The 24,736-nt window shown below is 46.7% G+C and overlaps 1 protein-coding gene across 1 annotated transcript in view; it reads right to left on the reverse strand.

Moving 5' to 3' along the window:
* The window catches only part of AFG2A (AAA ATPase AFG2A), a 1,627,379-nt gene that overhangs the window by 1,463,145 nt on the left and 139,498 nt on the right, over positions 1–24,736 (reverse strand). Inside the window, exons 4-5 of the mRNA XM_086962189.1 lie at positions 19,176–19,234; positions 13,172–13,807 (exon numbers count right to left, since the gene is read on the reverse strand). Of these exons, the coding sequence (XP_086818315.1) occupies positions 13,172–13,807; positions 19,176–19,234 (695 nt within the window). The remainder of the gene's footprint in view (positions 1–13,171; positions 13,808–19,175; positions 19,235–24,736) is intronic.

A 24,736-nucleotide genomic window follows, 5' to 3' on the forward strand; every position in this document is an offset into this window, starting at 1 on the left:
GGTGAAGAGAAGCTGTGTATCGTCGGCGTAAAATACTATTTTAGCTCAGTGTGACTCAGCCAGATATGTTAGTGGAGCCATATATATGTTAAAAAGGGTAGAGCTCAAAATTGAGCCCTGAGGAACTTTCACCACCGAAGGGGGAATGGGGGCTGCAAAAGGCAAGAGACCAAACTATTTGGTTACGGTCTTTTAAAAAAGAGGCAAACCAAATAAATACAGTGTCCCCAAAGCCGCATTCCTAGAGTCTAACCAGGAGCCGGTCATGGGGAACGGTATCAAAAGCCGCAGATAAGTCCAATAATATCAGTGCGGCTTTTCCGCCTTTATCCAAGGCTGCCAGATCACTCAGTGCAAGCGGTAGACTGTATCCAGTACTGGACATTTGACGGCTTTGAGGAGTCAAGTGAAAGTTCAGGACTTGCCATCAAGAACTGATGATGACCAGTGACAAGACTGACAGCATGCTCCAGATTCTACTGCTAAGTCTGCATGTGCTTCCAGATATCTGTGAGATGGGATTACTAGATGGCCCGTGCCACCAGGACAGTGTGCGCCCGCCAGAGCTTTCATACTGTTGTATGGTAATTGAGGAAAGTTTCATTGATGGGAACCAAGGCAGCAACTACAAGAAGGAATTAGACTTTTCTTTAAAAGCCTGGACAGGAGAACTCCATCCTTGGAGAAGAGGAATCAGCTTGTAACCTTACTCTGAGGGTGACAAGTGATCTATGAAGGCGAAACCCCAAGGGCACATTAATAAGCTACGTCCCGACATCAAAGCATCTCCACGCCGGACCAGCCACTACTTTCCAACTGTGTTAAGCATCCGGGGTAATAAAAAAATCTGACGCGTCCAGGCAAAATGTACTGATTAACACCTAAAATGTCACTTTACACTTGGACTGAATCACAGTTTAAGAAGATGCAAGCTAGAGTCTAGGTATACCCCAATTGACAAGATTCAGCAGGCTGACAGCCTGATTATGCCGGACAGTCACTGCCTCGGATAGTCAACTGTTTTCCTCATTGCGACCAATACCAGCAGACTACAAAAAGAAGAGGCTGGATTTCAGGAAGTACCTGCACTGCGCTGCATAGAGAGGAAGCAACCACTGACCTTAATATATCCTTCCCAAAGCAACCTGGGCAATGGTATTCATTCAATAGTAGAACACAAACATTATAAAGTTAAAAAGGATTTGATAAATCAGAAATATAAGAGAGGAAACGGCCACTACAACGCAGTCGTTTCCACGCAAACCTTAAACGTGCATGCATTACAAAGCATGCGTGGTTACCATGAAAGCCTTTACTACGCATACTTTTACTACGAGATACGTAGTAAAAGCATGTGTGGTAAAGGCTAAAATTTGAAAAAGGGAGCTTGGCGGGTCTCCCCCCAAAAACACAAAAGAAAGTGTGAGAAAAAAAGGGGGCTTGGGGGGTCTCCCCCCCGCCCCCCAAAACGCACCTGATGTCACATCGCGAAGTGGAGGCAATCGGCGTTGTTTGAGAGGAAACTGAAAGAAACTTCCGCTTCCTCTTTGTGATGTACAACGTCAGCAAGGAGGATGAAGGAGAGAAGACGACGTGAAGAGGTAAGGGGAATTTTAGTTAAAAAAAAAATATATATATATAAGGATTGAGGGTTCAGGGCAGGGGTAATTAAAGAAGGATTGGGTGCTGGGGGTTCACGAAAGGGTACAGGGGAGGGGTATAACCTTTACCAAGAGTATGTCCTTACCATGCATAAATTTACAACGAAAATCGTTGTAAAGGTATGCGTGGTAAAGGAATATTCGTGGTAAAGGTTATGCGTGGAAATAGCATTCCGTTGTAACACATGCGTGGTAAAGGCATGCGATGCAATAGAATGCTTCTTAACGACATACAACCATATAAGAGAACAGCAGCACAAATAAGTTAAGGTAAAACCAAAGAATGCAAACCCAGACTCTGCAGGCCTGCTCACTGATACCCATACTATGGATCCCATTAGGGCCACGCTACACAGGGCTGGATGCACGCATCTTGCATGGTTCATAGTGCCGCCATCATGTACTGAATGGCTTTTTGCATAGCTAATTGAGCAACGTTGAATTCTGATAGAAAGGTGATGCATCCTAAGTCTTCAAACATTTCAAACTCGGTGTGTATGACTGCGTATATATAGTTAGCAATTATTTCCATCAGACAGCTAACTACGGAGTAGACCAGGTCCGTTTGAGATAGGAGGTAACAATTGCAACACCATGAAGAATGGTTGTTTAAACTTTCTGAATAGAGTCATTGGAAAAGTGAACATGAAAACAGATGAGAAAGAGCATGCCTATTTAAACAGAAACAAAAATAAACGGATGTAAATATGCTTCGCAACGTGTCCAAGAACCATTTTATCAACCAGATACCATTTAATACAGTTCAACTCTGGAATTCACACAACTCTGAGTTTAAAAACGTTTTACTATTCTATTACCGCTTAACATTTCGAAAGAAAGATCAATTAGACATCTAGGGCCATATGTAGGTAATTTCCAAATACCGACTCCGTAATACCGAATCATACCGAATCGGTATTAAGAATGAGGTAAACGTGATGTAGGTAAATATTCGTTAAACATTACCGATTCGTTCCTAATCGGTATTAAATACCGATTGTGACCAGATCGGTAATAAAAATGCATACCGAAAGGCTAATACCGATTCGATGTTACCGAATCCACACCCAAAATCGGAAATACCGAATCGGTAATTCGAAAAACAGCGTTTTGGTGAATCAGCCAATCCTGATACACCCATTTACTTCCCAAACAGGAAGTTGCCACACCCAGCCAGGTGCACAGGGCCTGGAGCACACTGTGAGGCAGACAGGCAGGCAGGAGAGCTGAGGAGTCAGCAGCAACATAGACCAGAAAAAGAATAGAGAAAAACAACAGAACAAGCATTGCAATGGCAAGCCAGGACAAGGAGAAGGAGGGAGGTGAAAGAAAAAGAAAACTCAAGTTCAGCGACAAGGAGCTTGAGATCCTGATTGAGGAAGTCACCCAAGAGTACCACAAGCTGTTTGGAGCCCAGTCCCACCAAGTGCCAGACGCACAGAAGAGGCAAATATGGAGTGGCATTCGGGACAAGATCAATGCCATAGGTGTGACCCTGCGCACCATAGAGGACATCAGAAAGAGGTGGTACGACCTCAGAAAAACTGCAAAACAGAGGATGGCAGAGAGACATAGGGTGGCAGGGAAAACTGGAGGAGGAAAAAATCGAGCCCCAGTACCAACACCACTGGAACAGATGGTGGAGTCCACCATCCAGCGGGAGAGTGTGAGTGGCATAGGAGACGCAGACAGCTCCGCCAGAGCATCTAGAAAACAAGGTAAGAAGCATGCCCAGCATGCTGCCCTAACCCCTCCCAAACCCCAACCCCCATAGTGGTAAAAGTGCTCCCACTCCACACCATGTCTTACTGCTTACCTGCAATGCATACTGGGTGATGTAGTCAGTGTGAAATCATGATCAGGACTGTCAGGGCAGCTAACACAATAGCATGGTAACATAATTGGACAGGTCAGGATAACCACTGTGCACTGTTGGCATGTACTTTAATGCAATGGCATTGCAGACAGAGCATTGAGAAAATTTACATTTGTGTCATTTCAGGCGAGTCATCTCGCAGTGCAGCTGAGGGCAGCAGAGGCAGGTCAGCCAGGCCAGAGGGGAGTGAACACGATGAGGACAGCATGGCTGCAGGGAACACCAGCTCTGCGCCATCGCAGCCAGCCAGTCGTCCACCACAGACATCACCACAGCGCCAGGGAGGGCCGCAATCCCCTCTCACTCAATCGCCACTGCGACGTTCACCTACACCACCACCACCATCACCACCACCACCACCACCACCACCACAGTCAGGCAGGAGGCATGCCGTGATCACCCTCCAGCAGATGGAGGCGTCGGAGGAGGAGGGCAGCCAGCGCCAACATAGTCCTATCGTAGAGAGAGCCAACAGGGAGCGGGCTGGTTCAGCATCCGAGGGTGCGAACATCTCATCACGACGCCGCAGGGCAAGGCCGGTCAGTCCAGTGGAATTTGAGCAGGGTGGCAGTGTGTTTGCTGGACTGGAAGGCAACATGCTGAAGGTCCAGCGCCTGCAATGGAGGGAGATGAAGTCGTTACACAGGGAGGTGGCAAACATTAACAAACATATGCACCAGATGGAGAAGGGTATCAGTGCCATGGGGGAGAATATGTCTGCAGGGATGGAGAGGGTAGCAACCTCGGTGGACAACCTGTGCAGCCAGCTGGAGCAGGACCGTGTTGGCATGCGCCGACAGAGACTCAGACTCCAAGACTATACTTCGTCGGTGAACCGGCTGGCCAGTACGACAGCACTGATGTGTCGCCGGTCCATCGCCATGCAGGAGGAGATGGCGCATTGCAGCAGGGATGTAGCCAGGGGGATGGTGTCCATGACCTCAGTGCTAGAGCTCATGCAGAATGCTAAGGCCTCAAATATGGAAGGGGGGGGGGGACAGTGAGGAGGCTTCCAGCCGTGGTAGCGTCACACCCTCACCCACCGAGTGCAGGAGGCGTAGTGGACGTACTGTCCCAGCACAGGAACGGTCCAACTCACAAGTCAGTGTGGATGGGGAACATGCACGTGCAGCACGGGGACGCAAGAAGTGAAGGACTCTGGCTGTCCACATGCATGTGATGGGTGATGTAACCCATGTCCAATTGGACATTGCTCAGAATGCTGTAGGTGTGCCAAATAAACACCTGTACATGTAATTTGAAATGCCTCAGTGTCGTTACTCACTCAGAAATAGTGTGATGTTATCTCTGCCCGTCTATGTCTCCCATCATGTTCTATTGCAGCACCAGCCGCGCTGGGCTCTGGCTGAGGGTTGTCCTCGTCTTCGTCCTCTGACTCAGTTAGTTCCACTGCAGTCCCTTTTTTCGTGGCCAGATTGTGCAGCATTGCACACGTAGCAATAATCTTGCAACATTTGATGGGGCTGTACAGACGCGCACCTCCTGTTTTGTGGAGGCAACGGAATCTGCTTTTGAGCATACCAAAAGTGCGCTCCACCACGTTGCGTGTGCTCCTATGTGCCACATTGTATCTCCTCTCCCTTCGGGTGGTTGGGTTCAGATATGGTGTGAGGAGATACGGCCGGAGGGCATATGCGCTGTCACCTATGAAGAGAAGTAAGTGGCATTGATTGGTGTGACCAACAGCTTGTGGCAGGGTGTACATCAGGGTGTGTGACATTTACTTACCTAGTATGTATCCGTCGGCAAATTCACCAGCAAGCAGACGTGTATGTATGCCACTGTTCCTGAAGATGTAAGCATCGTGGGTACTCCCGGGGTATTTGGCCACAATGTCTGTGATAATGTGTTTGGCATCGCAGATCACCTGCACATTGATTGAGTGGGTGGATTTGCGGTTCCTGTAAATGTATTCAGTTGCTGCAGGTGGGCAGATGGGAATGTGGGTCCCATCGATGCAGCCGATCACGTGGGGGAAGTGGGCAAGTTGATAGAACTCCAGCTTGGTTCTCTGCAGCTCCACCTGCGTACTGGGGAAGGATATGTAATGTTCCATTCTGTCCATCATGGCGTCTAGGAAGGTGTCGAAGATCCGGGAGAGGCAGCTCTGTGATACTCCACCCACTGCTGCTATCACACCCTGGAAACTTCCTGATGCTAGCAGGTGCAGGCAGCAGAGTACTTGGACATGGGGGGGGATTGCGTGGGCCCTTGGTGTCTGATGCTCCAGATAGGGTGTTAGGTCCCGTATTAGCTCCAGGATGGTGTCTGGGTGCAATCTGTATCTCTCGTGTATTTCAGCGTCTGTCAACTGGAACAGAGTGATGCGTACTCTGTACACCTGCTCCTCACGTCTCCAGATCCTCATTCCTGCTGCTCTCAGGCGTAGGCGCCTTGCTATGAGATAGAGGCCTGCCATTGTGGTCAGACAGATGCATTTTGGGTGTGTTTATATAGACTCCTCCTGATTACCACATGCTCCAGAAACGTGGTAATTAGCGAATCGTTATCACCGATTTTGGCCAATTTCGGTATTACCGGGGTTTGCTACATAGCATATTTGGGGGTTTTACCGATTCGTTTCTACCGAATCGGATCTCATTGTTTCGGTAATTCCGATTCGGTGACGTAAGGTTTTTACCGATTCGTTATTATCGATCCTATTCGGTATTACCTACATCTCACATGGCTAAATATTTGTCGGTAACACCGAAAATGAGCCTTTTTCGGTGTTACCGATCGGTATTTGGCCACCTACATATGGCCCTTAGTGTGTAAATGTTTTCATATTTTGGTATGTGGGGCCAAATCTCTTTTTCTAAACATATTTGTACTCTGTGACCGTCACAAATAAATGGCAACTACATTATAACCTCATCAGACTATTTCATGCTTCCAAAATGAAGGAAATCGAAAGTACCTCAATCTTCATTTTGTATAGGCCATGATGGCGGTATAAGCATTGACTTACCTGCTGTAGATCTGATTTTGCTTTTGGGAGATTGGTTCAGTTTGTCACTATGACAAACAAATACCTGTGATCTGTACAGTGGCTGGCATCTGGGCTCAGCTGGCGCTGGCATGTCTTATATCATGCCCCCTTAGCTGATATCACTGGCACAGACAGAGGTATTCATTGGGCATGCCATTGCAGTCATCTCATCGCAGGTACCTACCTCTCTTCGGAGCACACATGCCTAAAGGGCCATAAGCAGCGGCCTCCAGGTTCAAATACGAAGCACTGGGCAGCTGTAGACAGATGTGTTCCCGAGAAACACAGAAGGTTAGAGGAAGGAGGAGAAGTCTCTCAAAACCTTAAAGAGAGACCAATCGGAGGCAGCAGGCTACCAGTTAAATGCTTCCTGCTTAACATTTTGACCGTTTTTTTTTTCAAGTTCTATTCCAGTGTGGGTGAAATGAAACCGAAGGCTAGGCCTCTAGCTTCTACGTCTACCTCTCGTGTGGAAACGTTTTGTTATAGTAGTAAAAACACCGATTTACAGTCCTATACTGATGCTTTTACTTATTTATTTATTTGTTCAGTTCTTTACTTTAACATTGAAGCTGGTCCTTTCCAAAATACATTTTTAAACTTCAGAAAAAAACCATTACTGGCTGCAGTTCACTTTCGGATCCTGGTGCTGCTCATGTCTCCTCTGAGGCATGGGTCACAAGCGTAGTCCAAGGGTCAGCTAAAGACAAGCCAGGGGTCGCAGCTGCGACCCATGCCGACCCATAATTGACGTCCATGGAGAGGCAGGTTTTCTGGGCGTTGCAGAAAGCCTGACAGTTAAGATTGATGAAATGCTAAAAAGTAAGATGCCATAAGTGGTAACTGCAGGACCTGCAGTGGTGGTATGAACCCATGGTTTGGATGCTAGAGCTGTGCTTTGCGCCCATTCCATATGTTGGATCTGATGCCAGCCTCTATTTAGGCGAGTATGTCCTTGGAATTCAGGAGTGGCAGGATCCTGAAGCGATACCTGAGCCCAGGACCCTGCAGTGGCAACTGAGCTCAGGTCCCTGCAGTGACAACTGAGCCCAGGACCCTGAAGGGACAACTGAGCCTAGGTGCCGCAGTCATTTTGATAGAATGAACCTTGCCCCAAAGGGAGCAGTCCGTCTGGTTCCATCGTTTAGCGCTTGTTACTGTGCCTGCCATCTTATCCAGACCTCTGTTGATAAGAATTCCCAAACATTGAAGACCTTTTTGAACCCACCTCATGCTGTAGCCATATAAACTAGCCATGGCTGGAGCCTGGTCACTGGCAAGGGTTCACACTGACGCTTTCTACCTTTGTAGAGTGACAACCTCACATCATGGTGGTAAATGTTCTGGTCCCATTCCGATTGGACTACGGTCATAGTATTCACCCTGCATCACCGAAGGGAGTCTTAACAGGCAGCCGTTTGCCGCATTAGGGAGATAAAGAAATAGGAGTATATTTCAGCCTAACAGCTTTCAAAACATTGTCTGCCAGAAAGAATGTGTATGTAATGGTTCAAAACCATGACCTCTGTACAAAAGGTCGTAGAAGGAAATACCCAAAGGTTTTTGGCCTTTAAGCTAGGCCTGCTCGGCCTGCTCAGATGGTGGAACTGACTAACTGAAATATACCAGTCATTCGCCAGACAGGCAGCCTAGAGTGGTCAAAATGTACACTGGCGCTATTTCAGTAGCTAGGGCTAAAATCTGGACTCCCACCCGCTCGATGCTACACGCAGAAACAAACCTCCATTTTTGTAAATAACTTAAAGCCTGACTCTTTAGTCAGTAGCCTGGCCAAGTAACCTCGTACTACGTAACATTATGTCCTCCAGTACCAAGAAGCTTCAGTTTAATCGTGTTCTAAAAATGAAATATACCATAACAGAAAGGGATATTAATACCGTGCATAATGACGACACAGAAAACTAAAGTCAGCTTTTCAAAATTCTTAAAAACAAGAGCAGCGTTATTTACATCTGGTGCAGTGAAGCACGAAACCGTGTGCACTTAAGTCAGGAAACAAATTCCAACTGAAGAAACACTGTGGGGAAGAAAACTGACCAATGTGAGCGATACACATGGGCACTGAACAAACACTTCCGTTGAGAAAATAAACTGGCGTGCAGGTAGCAATGTGGAAACAAGTCAAATATGTCAATCGAGGAGAAGAGTCTCATAAATACAGAAAGGGGTGGGGATGGATCGACTTCTGTGGAAGGGAAAGACTGAAGAGATGTTTGGGGGCGTCAGAAATCCAAGAAAAGAGATGAGACATGTGAAAGGACAACATTGTATGGAAAACGGCTGGAACGGAACAATACGATAAGAGGGGCAGAGGTGGCCAAAGTCTATTTTTATCCTGCGGTATGAAGAACAGAATTCAAATAAAATTCAGCGAAGTCCCCTGCGGCTATGACAGAAGATTAAAGGTCCACAAACTGAGAACTGAAGGGTCTGGGCAGTTTGTAAGGGTCTTCCTAGAGAAACAAGGTCCTGTGAGATTCACACAAACTGCCCACTACGTGGGCAATACTGTCAGTGAATCAACGTACAAGAACCATGAAATCCTGTACCTTCCCATGTTTCCCTGAGGAGCAAATTTAGGAAGTTTATGAAGGCCAATTTTGCATGCAGGCCCATTTATAACATAAACATTAGCAAAGCCACACATTCGGTGCCTAGGCACCTCTTCACGGTGCTGCAGAGATTTGATGACGTCTCGGGTGTCCGCATAAACCTAGGGAAATCTAAACTGGTCCCATTGGGGAGAATGGTAGCAAGATCGACAGATGAGATGTCCACGGTTAGGTTCCATACAGTGTTGGGTGTGTGTGTGGGTGTGTGTGCAGGGTTGTGTGTGTGGGGTTGTGTGTGTGTGTGGGGTTGTGTGTGTGTGGGGTTGTGTGTGTGGGGGTTGTGTGTGTGGGGGTTGTGTGTGTATGGGGTTGCGTGTGTCGGGGTTGTGTGTGTGGGGTGTTGTGGGGAGGTTGTGTGCGTAGGGCGGTTGTGCGTTTTGGGGGTTGTGTGTGGGGGGATTGTGTGTGTGGGGGTGTGTGTGGGGGTGTGCGTGTGGGGGGGTGTGTGGGGGGTGTGTGGGGTGTGTGTGTGGGGGTGGGGGTGTGTGGGGGGTTTGTGTGTGGGGTTGTGTGTGTGTGGAGTTATGTGTGTGGGGTTGTGTGTGGGATTGTGAGTGTGTGCGGGGTTGTGTGTGTGGGGGGTTGAAATATCATTCAACATGCAACCGAGCAGCTTCTGTTCACAAGCTTGAAAGCAGCAGTTACATAAATCGGGAGCTGCAGCATGCCCATGGCTCGCCAGTGCATGTTGCAAATGAAACGAAGCATAATGTGTTTGAATCGCATTACAAAGAAAAGCAATAAAAACACAGGGTGGTAAAATAGGCTTGCGAGCAGCTTCGAAGACGTTCTTCACCCCCATCCCTCTACTGCATGCATCCCTGGCTGTCGCCTCATTCGCCTTGTGTGCATCATCTGTTCTCGTGTATTGTAAATCTGTTTATGTAAAGGGCTATAAAAAAAAGTGCTAATTAAAAAAAATAACGTTGCTCTACATCTACTATATCAAAGGCAAGTTCTCACGGTTTTAAAATGTTAGCTGAGGCGCAGCTATTTAATGAAGAATTTGTGTGGATCCAAAAGGCTAAAAATAACTGAGCTTGGTGTGGGGATCGATGCTAAAGAAATGCCTGGTGATGAGAAGGGGCGAGCCATTGAAACAGCAAGTGTGGCAGGCTTAGGAATGCACTTTCGCGGCTGCTTTGATGTTCTCAGTGGCCGTGCGGCTCACTGATAACATCAAAGCGGCTGCGAAAGTCCTCCGAAAGGCTGCAGACGGACAAATGGTGTGCGCACCCGGCACACATGTACTGTGCCAGATCCGCCTGCAGACTTTGGGAGCATTTTTAGGTCTCCCTTACTTAATTCTCGCAGAGCAACGCATGCGCGTTTGCTCAGCGAGGCCTAAAAATGACTGTATGTGGTTCTTAAATGCCAATACAGTTATATACAAAAAACAATGAGCAAAGCAAACAGGCATCACCTAAGTTTTTGTGAATATTTAGCCATGACGTACAGTCGTACAAAAAAAAGGGCTATAACGCAACCTGGGTTCTTTTTTTATTTGAATTGTTATCATGGGAGTGGGAGTTAGAAAGGGAGAGCGCGGGGAATACAACATAGATAACAGTGGGTGTGGGAAAAACAAGCCCTATGACGCCGCTAACATTGACAACATCATAGAGCGCCAGAGAACTGCTGCTGAAACCACCCATCTTTCGGAAGAAGAAAACATATGACAGAGCATTCTCCGGAGCAGCCCCCAGAATCTGGAACTCACTCCCTCCAAAAATTAGAAAAATTCCAAACATAGCAACATTCAAAAAGGAAGCGAAGAGCTTCCTAATGAGCAAGTTCCTTCCATAAGGCTAGACGTTTCTTTAGCATTAAGACTAATAGCAAACGTCGATCACGAACCGGTCCTGTAGTGGATCCCAGTGAAAGCACATCAGAATCATGTGCACAGAAACAATGTTACTTTTGCTAAAACCGATCGGAATGACATTTACAGGAATAATATATATAGTAATGCTGCTGGTTTTTGTTGAAATTGATAAGTGAATCGTGTCATGTACAGGAATTGTATATACAGTAATGCTACAACTTTTATTGAAACTGATAAGAAAATCATGTACAGGAACTATATATAGCTATTCGCATTGTATCACAAATGTTCCAAATGTAACTGTTAAGCGCTCTGATACCCAAGGGTCAAGTCCGAGCTATATAAAACTCTATAAATAAATAAAAAAAACAGAACTGTTTTTGTTGTGTTGGCTGTAGGGTCAAGGATCAACACAAAAGAGAGATTGTGGGGCAAGTAGTAAAATGGACGTGGGAGAGAAGGTGTGTGGATATTCAAGTAGAAACACAGACATCTCGGGGCAAGCAGCAATAATAACAAGGAAAGGAGGGCTGCTGGGGCAATCCATAAAACAACAGAGTGTTGAGAGGAGGGCAGATGACGGCAAGCAGCATGGACCAGGGAGGCCAGAAGGAACACGGAGGGGGGAGAAGCAAGCTTAAAAAGATGCACTCTGATAGAGTGCTTAAACATGAAGTAAAAAGTAGCACCTAAAAAAAGAGCGGTGGAAGGACAAAAGTAACCCGTCCATGCTCATGGGGAGGGAAAATACACAAAGAAGAAGGGAGCCTACGGCCGTTGATCAATAAGAAGAAATTAAATTAGAGTGGTAATGAAGCCAACCTATGGTAAGTTATGGGCAGCCTCCAAGCAGAGTTAGAAAACAAAAGGTCTTGAAGAAACCGTGCATGCTTTTTGTCTAGGCGAGATCTAAAAAGGTAGGTAAAGCATTTTGATTGCAGTGGGAGAAAAATCAGACTGCAATAGGGTGTCAAAAATTCAACAAACAAGAAGAGTCAAGCACATATAATACAGGAGTCAAAGAAGAAAGAAGGCGTACCACATGAGGATGTCTTGGTGTGTAGCATAGTCATCTATTAAAAACAAATTAATAAACTTAAAAACATTGAAAAAGGTGCAAAAACGTTATAGAAACAGATTACTGTGCTCAAAAGATCAGGCCTCTGTTTATGTTTGACCAATAAGTCTGTTACATTTGTGAGCTAGAACTATACAGAACTATTTTAACTTCACTGCTTCAGCGCTGACCTTCTCCCCTTTCAAATGATTTAACTTTTGATTTTCATTACACCAGATTTTCAAAACACATAGACCAGACTTGGAGGTTTAGGGCCAGACGTACGACGGTTTTTACATGCGCAAATGGGTTTGCGATCCGTTTGAGCATGCAAAAACCATTAAGTTTATGTACAATACCAAAATAGCAAGTCGTACTTTATTTGTGACTCGCTATTTTGGTATTGAGAGGCACTATTAAGAAGGGGGTGGGGTGTTCCCTTCCTAATAGCGAGCACAACCCCATGTACAGAGGTTTTGCGGCCGCATTTGCGTGCGAAAAACTCTTGCATAATAGCACCCTCTTCAAGAGGGTGGAAATGCGGTCGCAAAACGCAGGGAAAAACATTTTTTAAGGGCAGGCAGTGGTCCCATTACAAAATAAAACAACTTTTTTTTTGTTTTAAAATGCATCCCGTTCCTTTAAGGAAAACAGGCAGCATTTGAAAAAAAACTGCTTTATTTAAAAGCAGTCCCAGACACAGTGGTCTGCTGAGCCCAGCAGGCCACCATACCTGGGAGGGCCAGGCATTCCCAATGGGGTCGCAAATTGCGAGAGGCTCATTAATATTCATGAGCCTCTCTATTTGAAACCCCATTGGGAATCGCAAAACAGTGTAATAACACTGTTGTACATGCATATTAGCACTTCGCAAATTGCAAGTCACAAAAGACTTGCAATTTGCGAAGAGCTATTTTGCGCGTCCTACATCTGGCCCTTAATCTTTTAGAGCCTCTCGGAATTGCCCACTGATAATTAAAAGCATTTAGCTGCCTTGAAGAACAGGGAACTCAAAGTCAGTTAGCGAAACAAGGTAATTATTTTGTTAATTAGCTAGAAGAAACAGCTATTTTGACTACAAACAAAAACACTAATGCATAGCTTACCAAAGCTCTTAAACAGTTCTGGTTGTTTCAAAGGCAGCTCAATGGTTTCTCTGATGGCCTCCAGCTGACTGGTCAAGCCTCCAATCATATCATAAGTGACTTTGCAGCTCTCCTCCTGTTCCTCCATTTCCCGGCTCTTTCCTCCGGTGAATCTTACACGAGTAAGTAAAGAGATGCTGTAGAAAGCATCAGTTCTACATTTTGTGCCAGTTTTTCCAGGATGCAGTAACTTGTCTTCAACAGTGGCTTGCTTCTCACGCTCTTTACTATGCGTAGAGTTGCCACTTTGATTAGCATCCCCAGCACTGGTCTCTCCCTTGCTGTCCTCCTCCAGGGTCACTGTGGCACCTGCAGCATCAGAGAAGCTATGCTCCATGGACTTGCAAGGAGTGCTGGTGGATCCCATCTTCCGGCTGTCATCCAGCTCTAGTTGGCTCATCTCTAAGGACAGGTCAATGGAGCTGATCTCCATCTCAGCCTTTTCTTGGTCCATCTCTTGTGTTTCACTGACTTCATCATAGCAGGGCCTTTCCAATACGACACCGTCTGTGCCCATCACTCTGGTCAACATTAAATTGCATGTTCTGCCATAGAAAGTCAAGTTCAGGAGGTTGCTTGGTAAAACTATCTTTCCATCTGCAAAAGAGTTTATTAAAAAGTCGTGTTAACATCTTTATTAATCCAAAAATGGTGTGCTGATCAAGCGTAGGACACTTTTCATGTTTTTCAATATTAGACTATACATAATAGGACAAATATCAGTGAAGGTATTGTAAGAATAGTAGCATCAGAGAGCAACACAGAGAAGAAGTATGATAGGGCAACAGACACTAGTTTAAAATGTAATCTACCAGCAATTCTGACAGTAGTGGTACAACTGGCCAATATTTTGGCGGCATTAGTAAACATGACAGTATTTCCGTTGCACTGGTTCAGAGGTTTTCACACAAGTTTCCTCTCCACCTTACCTTGTTGTCATTGTAACCAAAACGTTCTGCCACAGCTACCACGACACTGTAAATGGGGCAGTTTGTCTTTAAGGAGGCTGCCGACCAACTCCTACCAACAATTACTGCAGTTCTAGAATACCTTTTTTTAATTTGTTCTCCTGGCTGTGCACCACACTTGTAGGAAGTGCATTTCCACTCTGAACATTAGATTTTTTTATCCTGTTCTTTGACAATGAGAGGCAGGTTCTGTGCATGAGTTCAAACCCTCAAACTTCTTAAGGTTTATAAGAATACCCTCAAACATAGTCAAACCACTTGGAGGCAATCTTTCAGCAGGGCTCTGTCCAATGTTACATCTAGAGTGGTACACTGTATATGAAAGATGGAGGTAAAAGGCAGGTGGCAATGAAAATTCCGTCCAGGGATGTCCCAACGAAGGTGTCATCCATTCTCCTTAATCACCTCGTCAGACTTAAATGGTGCAGGTCTCCCAATTCCCCCTCCAGCCTGAAGTGGCTGGGAAAAAAGAGGAATAATCTTACAAATGCATTTTTCTCCTTTATCCTCACAGTTTTAAGACAGAGAAAACATGTATGGGAGGCAGACTTGAGATATTTCCATACCAATGAAAATGTTTTTCAAAAACGACCTCAAACATATTAATTTCTAACTGACTAATACACTTTATATCCATTCTAGCATCTTGTGATGGGGCTACTTCGCATTACCAATTGTTCACGCTCAATTATCTAGCAACAGGGGTAAACATAAAAATCAGACTGCAACTCACATTTTGTTCAAGACTGTTCCCATCAGAAAGCCAGTAAAAATGCATGAAATATTATGCTATAAGAGAACATGCTATTTTGGGGCTCTCAATAAGACTCAACTGGGTGAAAAGGTAAAAAGAGGCCTAGAATGTTTTTATGATTGGCACCCTTGGGAGCTATATCCTGTTCAAGAGGGCACAAGTCCTAAAAAAAGAAGTGGGGGAACTAGACAAGTTAGGCAGTATGCAAGTGACATTATGGCATTTGACATCACTGGGCGTGACATCGCACTTGGCATCACAAGAAGTGGTATCACAATCCATGAGCTCACAAGCAGTGACATGCGATCTTAAGACCTTACATATATTTTTAGCAGGTCTATCAGGAACATATTTGAACACATTATGAGATTTAGCCCCTTACTTGATTTCCCTGCTAACCATTGAGGCCATTTCCTCTGTAGGAAATAACGATGAGAAACAAAGATATACTCATTATGTCAGCCTCAGGTAGGTGCACAATTTTGGCGCAAACCCATGTTTACAGGTTTTTCTAAATATGGGTTTGCATCAATATACATAGGTAGATGCACTGGAACGCCCATGCACCAACCATGTAATGCCTACCTGACGCGAGGTGAAGCAAGGCTGTACTATATGCTGTGAGGCATTACTCTTAATTACAAAGCCATGCAAAGTAGGAATTTGCGTGGCTTTGTAAATGCAAAAATAGATTTGCAACGGACATTAACAAAAAAAGTGACGCAACCCCATCACAAACTGTATGTAAATCTAGGTCTCGACTTATAATTTTTTTTTAACTCTGCCACAAAGAAACTGGCAACAAGAAGAAATGTGTCAGTGAATATGTTCCAGCTTAATTGGTTGCAAAGGCTGCAATTTAAAATATCTTAAGGAGTTAAGGGTTCCTTGTGTGCCAAGTAATTGTCAGGGAATAATAATAACGGTAAGATAACTCTGGTGGTTAATGCATGTGTTGGAGAGATATGCGTTTGTCTAGTCACAGTTTCGACTCAAAGTAGCTTAGATGTTTAATGTATCTCCTGCAAAGCACTTTGTGTAAAATGCAGTTGGCAGATTTGTATTTAATTTAGATAGTTGAGTGGGTTACTGCTTTTAACTCAGAGATCCTTTGTTACTTGCAGTCCATAAATTGCAATCCTTCTAAAATAGCGAAGTGAGCTATGAAGGACTATACCTGACTATTAAACCATATAATCTCTATTGCCTTTTGTAACATTTCCTTTTCATGGATTATACACTTGTATGACTTATTATCAGTGTATAATGTGTTTATATGATGTAAAAGTGCTTAGACACCCCGCACTGGGCTATGTAGTGCTATAAAACAAATATAAAAATACTTGTACAGACCGATACGTCTGACATTCTTGCAGTGTGTGTATATCTCATAGGCAGGCATTGAGCAAAGTCAAAAACTTGCCTCCAAACCGCAGTTTCTCTTAAGTATGCCTGTGAAATGATGAAGTGTTACCAAGCTGTGGTCATGTTTTTTCCCTCCATTGCATTGGCATTTATGTGTGAGGCTCAGATAACTCCTAACCAGCATCATACTGGAACATAAGGAGGGCTAATGGCCCCTTAACTTTTGCCTTCGTTTTGGGCCTAGTAAGACACACATCTGAATGCTAAAATGCAAAAGGCCCACGTCGCCTGCATGTTGCTGCTCAAAATAGCAGGGACATGTACAGGCTGACGACATGGGTCACAGGCAGCACTAGTAGTGACATCACCTGCTGTGCTCGAGCAGCTACCTGTTCTGCAAATAACCCAGTTATACTGCACTGATTAATATATGCAAAAAAGGCATTTTCATTTGGTGTACATGTTGTTTTTGCACTCTGTGTAGGTAAGAAAGTAAAACACATGTCATCTTCCTCTTCTTTGGGAAAGACAACAGTTCAAAATAGCAGGGACATGGCAGGCTGACGACAGGGGTCACAGGCAGGAGCAGTGTTATAGATGAGAGAGAGAGCAGGATTAAAGAGGAGAAAGAAACAACAGGAGAGGACAGAGATAAGACAGAGCTAAGTAGAAGAAAAGGAGAGCAAATCAGATACAAAGAGAAAGCAGCCATGATGTGAAGAAGAGAGCATTAAGAAGAGAGAAGATGGAATGAAAGGATGTAGAGGACAGCACAGGGGAAAAAAGCAGACAAATGATAAAACGGAAGCACAGCTAATCACTGCTAGAAGAGTGATCGTAAAGAGCCAAGATCGAGGGGTGAGAGAGCAGAGCATGGATAAAAGTGAAGAGGAAAAAGGGCAGGGGTAGAATGAATAGAGGGCAAATCAGAAATGCAGGGAATAAAGTAACACACCAGGCATGACAAAGATGATAGAAAACAATTAGAGAGGTGAGAGGATAGACTCTTAGAGTAAAGCCGTAGGGGACAGACAACAGATCAAGGTTAGAAGATAGAGACAGAGGCAGTGAGAGTGTTGAAAGTGGGGCTCACAGGAGGAAGAAGTGAGCTGTGGCCTCCTTGGCAACATTTCCAGCACCTGCACTTCTTTTTTTTTTTTTTTTACAAATTAAGCACTGCATACAGTGATACCATTACCCAGGTCTCTCGTAACATAGTTACACCTACAAACACATAACTCCTGCTCCAGCCAGTTTTAAGCTAAAAAGCGTATCAGCCTGGCTGAGGTGCAGAATGGACAGCTCAATAAATAATGTGCGTCACCAAGTCAGTAGTGTACACCTGCATACAAAAGAAATCCCACCCAATAAATTATTTAGGGCACCGAAAAACCCACAATACATAATCCCTGTATCATTCTGTGACACTTCAAGTGGATGAGAGGCACGTGTTATTTAGTTACTTCATGTGCCTCTCTTCCCCTTAAAATGTATCACAGAACAGCAAGGAGTTACAAAGATGGTGGCTACCAAATATTAGATCTCAACTGTTAAAGCTGGAGAAAGGGAACAGAAGGCACTGGATCGTTCTGGGATATTTCAATGTGTTTCGTTCATTGCCCAAAATGTTCTGGGTGGAATTTCCACTCTAACTGATATAGTATCATGGGCCTAGTAGTATTTCTTCAAGTGAAGTTTTCAATAAGCAGTGGCTCCTTTCACAAGAAACTACTATTTCTATCAATAGCTAATATAGAAATACGCATGACAAACCAATATGTTGTTATTAAGACAATTATGATGCACTAAAAGCTTGCAAGATCCCAATAATATGTGTATGGTTTAATTAGCTACAAATCATTCAGAAACATGAAGGAAGACCCATTTTTTGAATTTCCCAATCTGATTGCCTCTCTGAAACACAGCACTCCATTTACACAGGCTCCATGTGAAGCAAAGAGTCACTGTGAAATCCACGAACATCTTGCCCCAGAGTACCTGCATTTTGACTAATACACACTAGGAACCCACAAGATCTTATTCAAAGTGACATCTAAGAGAAATGAAAATACTCGGTGTAAAGACACAGAACTCTGGAATCAAAAGGGCTAAGTGCTTCCATCTCTAGCCCTCCAAAGCAGTTTTTTAGCCTGCAGCACTTTAGAGCATTTAAAAAGTACAGAACCTTGCCACATTTAACCTGTTGCTTGTGTACTAAAGCAGCTCTCTGCTAGCAATTTGTGCATACGTCTCACACTTATATTAGAAAAGTCCACTTTTGGGACATTCTTTTCCCACCTCTTCAAGATCTTCTCTAGCATTTTAAATCTTCGCACTGACCTGACTCATCATGCAATGCACAAAACATTTTCCAACATATTCGAAGCAAAATGAACTTTGCCCCCATGGAATTCGAATACCACTTGGTAGCGGAAAAGGTCAGCGAGACGGTGAAGTCTACTCCTCTTGTATCTGCTCGACACACTGACTCCACATGGTCTGAAGCTTCACCTCAGCTTACTTAGAAGCCATAGGAAGCTTGTTTACATCAGTCGTGACTGCATAACAAACATAAAAGTCCTTTTATGAAATGACACTGAACTGGGAAATGGATTTGAATGAATCAATGTATTGCAGAAGAACTGCAAGCAATGTTTGACAAAATCACAGAATCTTTTCCTGCAGCACAGCCACACATTTAATAGCTGGTTTCTCCTTTTCACTATTTCTGCTGTGTGCCACCATACCAAACAATTTCAGGCTCACGTGAATTTCACTTGCAGCTTCTCTAAGAAACCCATGTCATGGAGGGAAATACTTCTATGAACTGGTCCATACCGAAGTGTTACAAAATGAAATAAGTAAACAGCATTCTTACCCATGTGTCTGAGCAGGAAGGCAGATAGTTCCTCTCTATTGATAATGGCATCATTCTCCCTGTTATAGTGCAGAAAAAAAAGTTAGTGCAAAAATACCACTACTGTGCAATACCTATCCAGACAAGCGTCAGCCTTAAACAATGACCAAGAAGGTGAAAAATGATTTACCTACATAGGTGTAACGTGGAAAAGGTAAAAGTCATCCAGACATACAGCTGGAGAGTGTTTACGCAAAAATATAAACCTACAATAATGTAGATAAAGACAGATCAAACATGGTCACTCTTTTGACTGACTTAGTCAGGTGCGATTTCCGCAAAAATAAGTACATTAAAAAACAAGCATTTGCAATGCAATAGGTCTCGCATTAGGAAAGTGTGAGCTATTGGTATTGTAAATAACACATTTTTTTAATATGTGTTGGCTTTGAAAATATATAAATTAATAGCATTGTTATTCACAAAGCCAATAGCTTACACTTTCCTAATGCGAGTCCTATTGGGTATGGCAATGCTTGCTGGTAGCAAGCAAGGACAGTGCTGTTGTGGTGCTGAGTGATGATGTGGTTGGGCTGTGTGATGTGGTGGTGTCCCAGAGTGATGTGGTGGTGTTCTCAAGTGATGTGGTGGTGTTCTCGAGTGATGTGGTGGTGCCCCGAGTGATGTGGTGGTGTCCCCGAGTGATGTGATGGTGTCCCTGAGTGATGGAGGGTGGAGTTGGAGGGTGGAATTGGAGGGTGGAGTTGGAGGGTGGAGTTGGAGTTGGAGGGTGGAGGTGGAGTTGGAGGGTGGAGGTGGAGGATGGAGGTGGAGTTGGAGGGTGGAGGTGGAGTTGGAGGGTGGAGGTGGAGTTGGAGGGTGGAGGTGGAGTTGGAGGGTGGAGGTGGAGGGTGGAGTTGGAGAGTGGAGTTGGAGGAGTTGGAGGGTGGAGGTGGAGTTGGAGGGTGGAGTTGGAGGGTGGAGTTGGAGTTGGAGGGTGGAGGTGGAGTTGGAGGGTGGAGGTGGAGTTGGAGGGTGGAGTTGGAGGGTGGAGGTGGAGTTGGAAGGTGGAGGTGAGGTTGGAGGGTGGAGTTGGAGGGTGGAGTCGGAGGAGTTGGAGGTGGAGTTGGAGGGTGGAGTTGGAGGGTGGAGTTGGAGGATGGAGTTGGAGGGTGGAGGTGGAGGGTGGAGGTGGAGTGTGAAGTTGGAGGGTGGAGTTTGAGGGTGGAGTTGGAGGGTGGAGTTGGAGGGTGGAGTTGGAGTTGGAGGGTGGAGGTGGAGTTGGAGGGTGGAGGTGGAGGGTGGAGGTGGAGGGTGGAGTTGGAGGGTGGAGTTGGAGGGTGGAGGTGGAGTTGGAGGGTGGAGTTGGAGGGTGGAGTTGGAGGGTGGAGTTGGAGGGTGGAGGTGGAGTTGGAGGGTGGAGTTGGAGGGTGGAGTTGGAGGGTGGAGGTGGAGTTGGAAGGTGGAGGTGAGGTTGGAGGGTGGAGTTGGAGGGTGGAGTCGGAGGAGTTGGAGGTGGAGTTGGAGGGTGGAGTTGGAGGGTGGAGTTGGAGGGTGGAGTTGCAGGAGTTGGAGGTGGAGTTGGAGGGTGGAGGTGGAGTTAGAGGGTGGAGGTGGAGTTGGAGGGTGGAGTTGGAGGGTGAAGTTGGAGGGTGGAGTTGGAGGGTGAAGTTGGAGGGTGGAGTTTGAGGGTGGAGTTGGAGGGTGGAGTTTGAGGGTGGAGTTGGAGGGTGGAGTTGGAGTTGGAGGGTGGAGTTGGAGGGTGGAGTTGGAGGGTGGAGTTGGAGTTGGAGGGTGGAGGTGGAGGGTGGAGGTGGAGTTGGAGGGTGGAGTTGGAGGGTGGAGGTGGAGGTTGGAGTTGGATGGAGTTCGAGTTGGAGGGTGGAGTTGGAGGGCGGATTTGGAGGGCGGAGTTGGAAGGCGGAGTTGGAGGGTGGAGTTGAACGGTGGAGTTGGAGTTGGTGGAGTTGGAGGTGGAGATGGAGTTGGAGGAGTTGGAGGTGGAGGTGGAGTTGGAGGGTGAATGAATGAATGATTACGTATTTGTATCGCGCATGGCTACCCGAACGCATCCCAGCGCTTTAGACAACGTTCATTCACCAGATTCAGACGAACAGCAGAGTTTTCAACGACTTGCTGAAGCTAAAAAGGTTGCTTTCCATTCTGATATAGAGTGGAAGATTGTTCCAAAGTCTTGAGGCATGTAGGGAGAAGCGTCGGCCACCCATACGCACTTTCCTAATTTTTGGAATTGTCAGGAGGTTTTTGTTAGAGTATCTTAATTCCCGACTAGGAAGGTACGGGCAGAATAGTGATTGTATCAGTAAGGGTGCTGTTTTGTGAATTACTTTATGGACCGTGACCAGGGTTTTAAATTCGATCCTCTGCTGCACTGGAAGCCAGTGCAGCTGGCGAAGTGCGGGTTTGGCAGATGTCCTTCGCGGGACGTTCAGCAACATGCGCGCTGCGCAATTCTGAACAGTCTGCAGTATCTTAATTGTCCCTTGGGGGGGGACCTAGATATAATGCATTGGAATAATCTAGGCGTGATAAGATCAACGCCTGCACTAGGATCCTTCTGGCTTCGAAAGGAAGAAGGATGATAATTTTCCTCAGAAGCCTCATGAGTGCATAGCATGGGCGGCGTGGCTTGGGCGCCGATGGCGATGGTCGCCTGAGAGCTCGGCTCCGGGACTGAGCCCGGGATTATCCTGTAAATCGGAGGCCGCGGGGCACCCTAGCCCCCGCAAACTGTTGATCGGCCCGACTGGAACCTGCGGAGGCACCTCGCGCAACCCGGACGAGTGGTGATCCGCCGGAACATCGAAGTTTGTGGTCCCGAGGAGAGCGACCCAACATGGCGCCCGGACCCCTTTGTCCCCTCGGATGGGACCATTAGACTGGAGGAATATCGCTGGTTGCGGCGCGCCCTCCACTCCTTTGACTTCCCGGGACGTGAGGAACTGGACTTTGAACTGATGGGACTCTGGCATTGGAGATTGCGCCTGGATGGTCGGATGCCCCCGCCATAGTAGACCTCGGCACACGGACGCCTGGAGGCCCTGACGGTGGCGCCGACCCCCTATACAGCACTTGGCTGCATCTCCTCGATCGACCCAATCTCATGGGAAGCACAACCCCTTGGCGCCTCGGAGTCTCTGGTGGTGCCCGGGACCCTCGCTCCGGGTCCTCGTTAGCCAGACGGGCCTGCCCGGCCTGGCGCCGAGTGTCTCCGCCTCCTCCTCAGTGCTCTCCGACGACGCGGTGGTGGCGCGAGCCGAAACTGTGGAGGTCCTACAGGCCCTGGAGAAGAAGATCGCCAGCCCTCAGCCCGAGGGCCAGCAATCGGGAGAGTCACAGCCGACGCCTGCACTCGGTGGCACCTTTGCCTGGGTCCGCACTGTGTGCTTCCCGCGACATGGGGAAACCAAGGGGGGCCAAGGGGACCACCCCAGCCGCCTCTGACTCGGAGGCCCCGGACAAAGAGGACCGTGGAGACCCGGGGAGTACTGATGGAGCACCATTGCAGCAACAGTTTGACCGCGTCCTAGAGGCTATCGCGACCACACGCTCGGCCCTTCAGCAGGACATTGCCCAGGTGGCGACGAGCCTGGGCCTCCTTAGAGCGGATCACGGCAAGCTTTCGGACAGGGTCAAGGACGTGGAAGGCTCGGTGAAAACCTTGGAGCCGGCGCAACGAACCTTGGCCGCGACAATGAAAGATGCCCTGTCCCGGATCTCTGCCCTGTTACAACGAGCGGAAGATGCGGAAGGCCGTAACAGGCGCAACAACATCCGAGTGGTAGGCCTGCCGGAGAAGATCGAGGATGGCGACATGGTGGCCTACTTGGAAGCCTGGCTCCGAGACACGGTGGCCCCGGAGGGCTTATCCTCCTTCTACACCCTTGAACGAGCTCATAGAGTCCCAGCGAGGCCACCACAACAGGGCCGTGCACCTCGACCGGTGGTGGCACGCCTATTGCATTTTCGCGACAGAGACCTCATCCTCAATGCCGCCAGACATAATGGCCCCTTTAAGGTGGAGAACAGCTGTCGTGATTACAAGCAGCGCAAGAACACGCATGCGCCACTAACCTTACTCCAAAGAACAGCGGAGACGATAAGATGATAGTCCTCAAAGCCTCTCCCCGTAAATCCTCAACACTGGGTTAATCACCACTGTTTAAGGGAATCTGGAAGGAGGCTGCGAGGTGAATGGGCAGAAGGCGTCTATGGTTCCTCGAATTTCTTAGATCAACACTACCACAGTAGACATAGGGTTCGACAGGACAAGATCTATTCTTCTTCTTTCAGTATAGATCCCAGGCAAATCAGAATCGAGTACAATTGCAAAAGCAGTACAAGAAGTTACGTCACTTCTCACTGTGTGCATTCACCTCGAATAAGTTACTGTAATTTAGCTGAATTCCCAATAGACGTTAACTGCACGTCTAATAATCACCACACTACTTCGTGTGGACAAAGAGTTAATCACAACAGCAAACTTTCTCTTCACACGTGCGTCGGGAGGTAGCAGGGTAAACAGTATTCTCCACGCACGTAGTATAATTAAATGTGTAAGCGACAAAACGGGTTCAAAAGCATAACAGACAAACACGAGGTATTAAGGAGGTAATCCCGCTCTCCCCGTAATACTTGCTGTTTGAGTAAACGGCTTGAGCAACTTCAAGATGACGAGAATCTTTCAGGCTTGTTCCCGGTGAGGCGCGTGCAAATGCTCTGACCGCGCTGGCTCTGGATCGGCGCTGAGCACTCCACGGAATCTGACCGCGCTGGCTCTTGGTCGGCGAAGATCCCTCCAAGAAGTCTGGCCGCGCTGGCTCTTGGTCGGCGAGGTGAAACACAAAAACGCCAATCTCTCGGTACTCAATGACGGCGAGTAGTAAACAGGCATTCCCAGGACAGAAAACAGAACAGGCTCTGGATCCACATTGACAAGCACTGGTCCAGCGATTGGGAGGAACCTATATAGTGTCCGCCCACTTCTCTGTTTCTTGGTGCCGCTTTGCCTTCTGGTACCTGTAGTTTCTCCATTTGGGAATCATGATGAATATGCACTTATTCCTTCTGGTGCCAGTTAGGGTGATCGCTACAGTACCCCCTCTCGAGGACCGCCGTCCCGGCGGACGACCAGGTTTCCCAGGGTATTTCTCATGAAACAGGGCCAATAAGTCAGGACAATGAAGATTGGCAACAGGTTCCCAGGTACGGTCCTCAGGGCCAAATCCCTTCCAATCAACCAGGTATTGGATTCTACCTCGCACCATCCGGGAGTCTAGGATTGATGCAACCTCGTACTCCTCCTGACCCTCTACCTCCAGAGGTTGAGGGCGGTCCGGCACCCGAACATCAGGCAGACAAGGGCGAAGAAGTGACACATGAAACACAGGATGTATGGACCATGACATGGGAAGAGAAAGCTTCATGGCCACAGGATTTATCACTTCACTGATACCATAGGGCCCTATGAACTTCGGCTTCAATTTACTGATTCCTTTCAAATGCAGGTTCCGTGTAGATAGCCACACTTTATCCCCAACCTTATCCTCAGGTTCCAAGGA

Source organism: Lissotriton vulgaris, chromosome 3_1 (assembly GCF_964263255.1).
Source record: "Lissotriton vulgaris chromosome 3_1, aLisVul1.2, whole genome shotgun sequence".
Classification (NCBI taxonomy): domain Eukaryota; kingdom Metazoa; phylum Chordata; class Amphibia; order Caudata; family Salamandridae; genus Lissotriton; species Lissotriton vulgaris.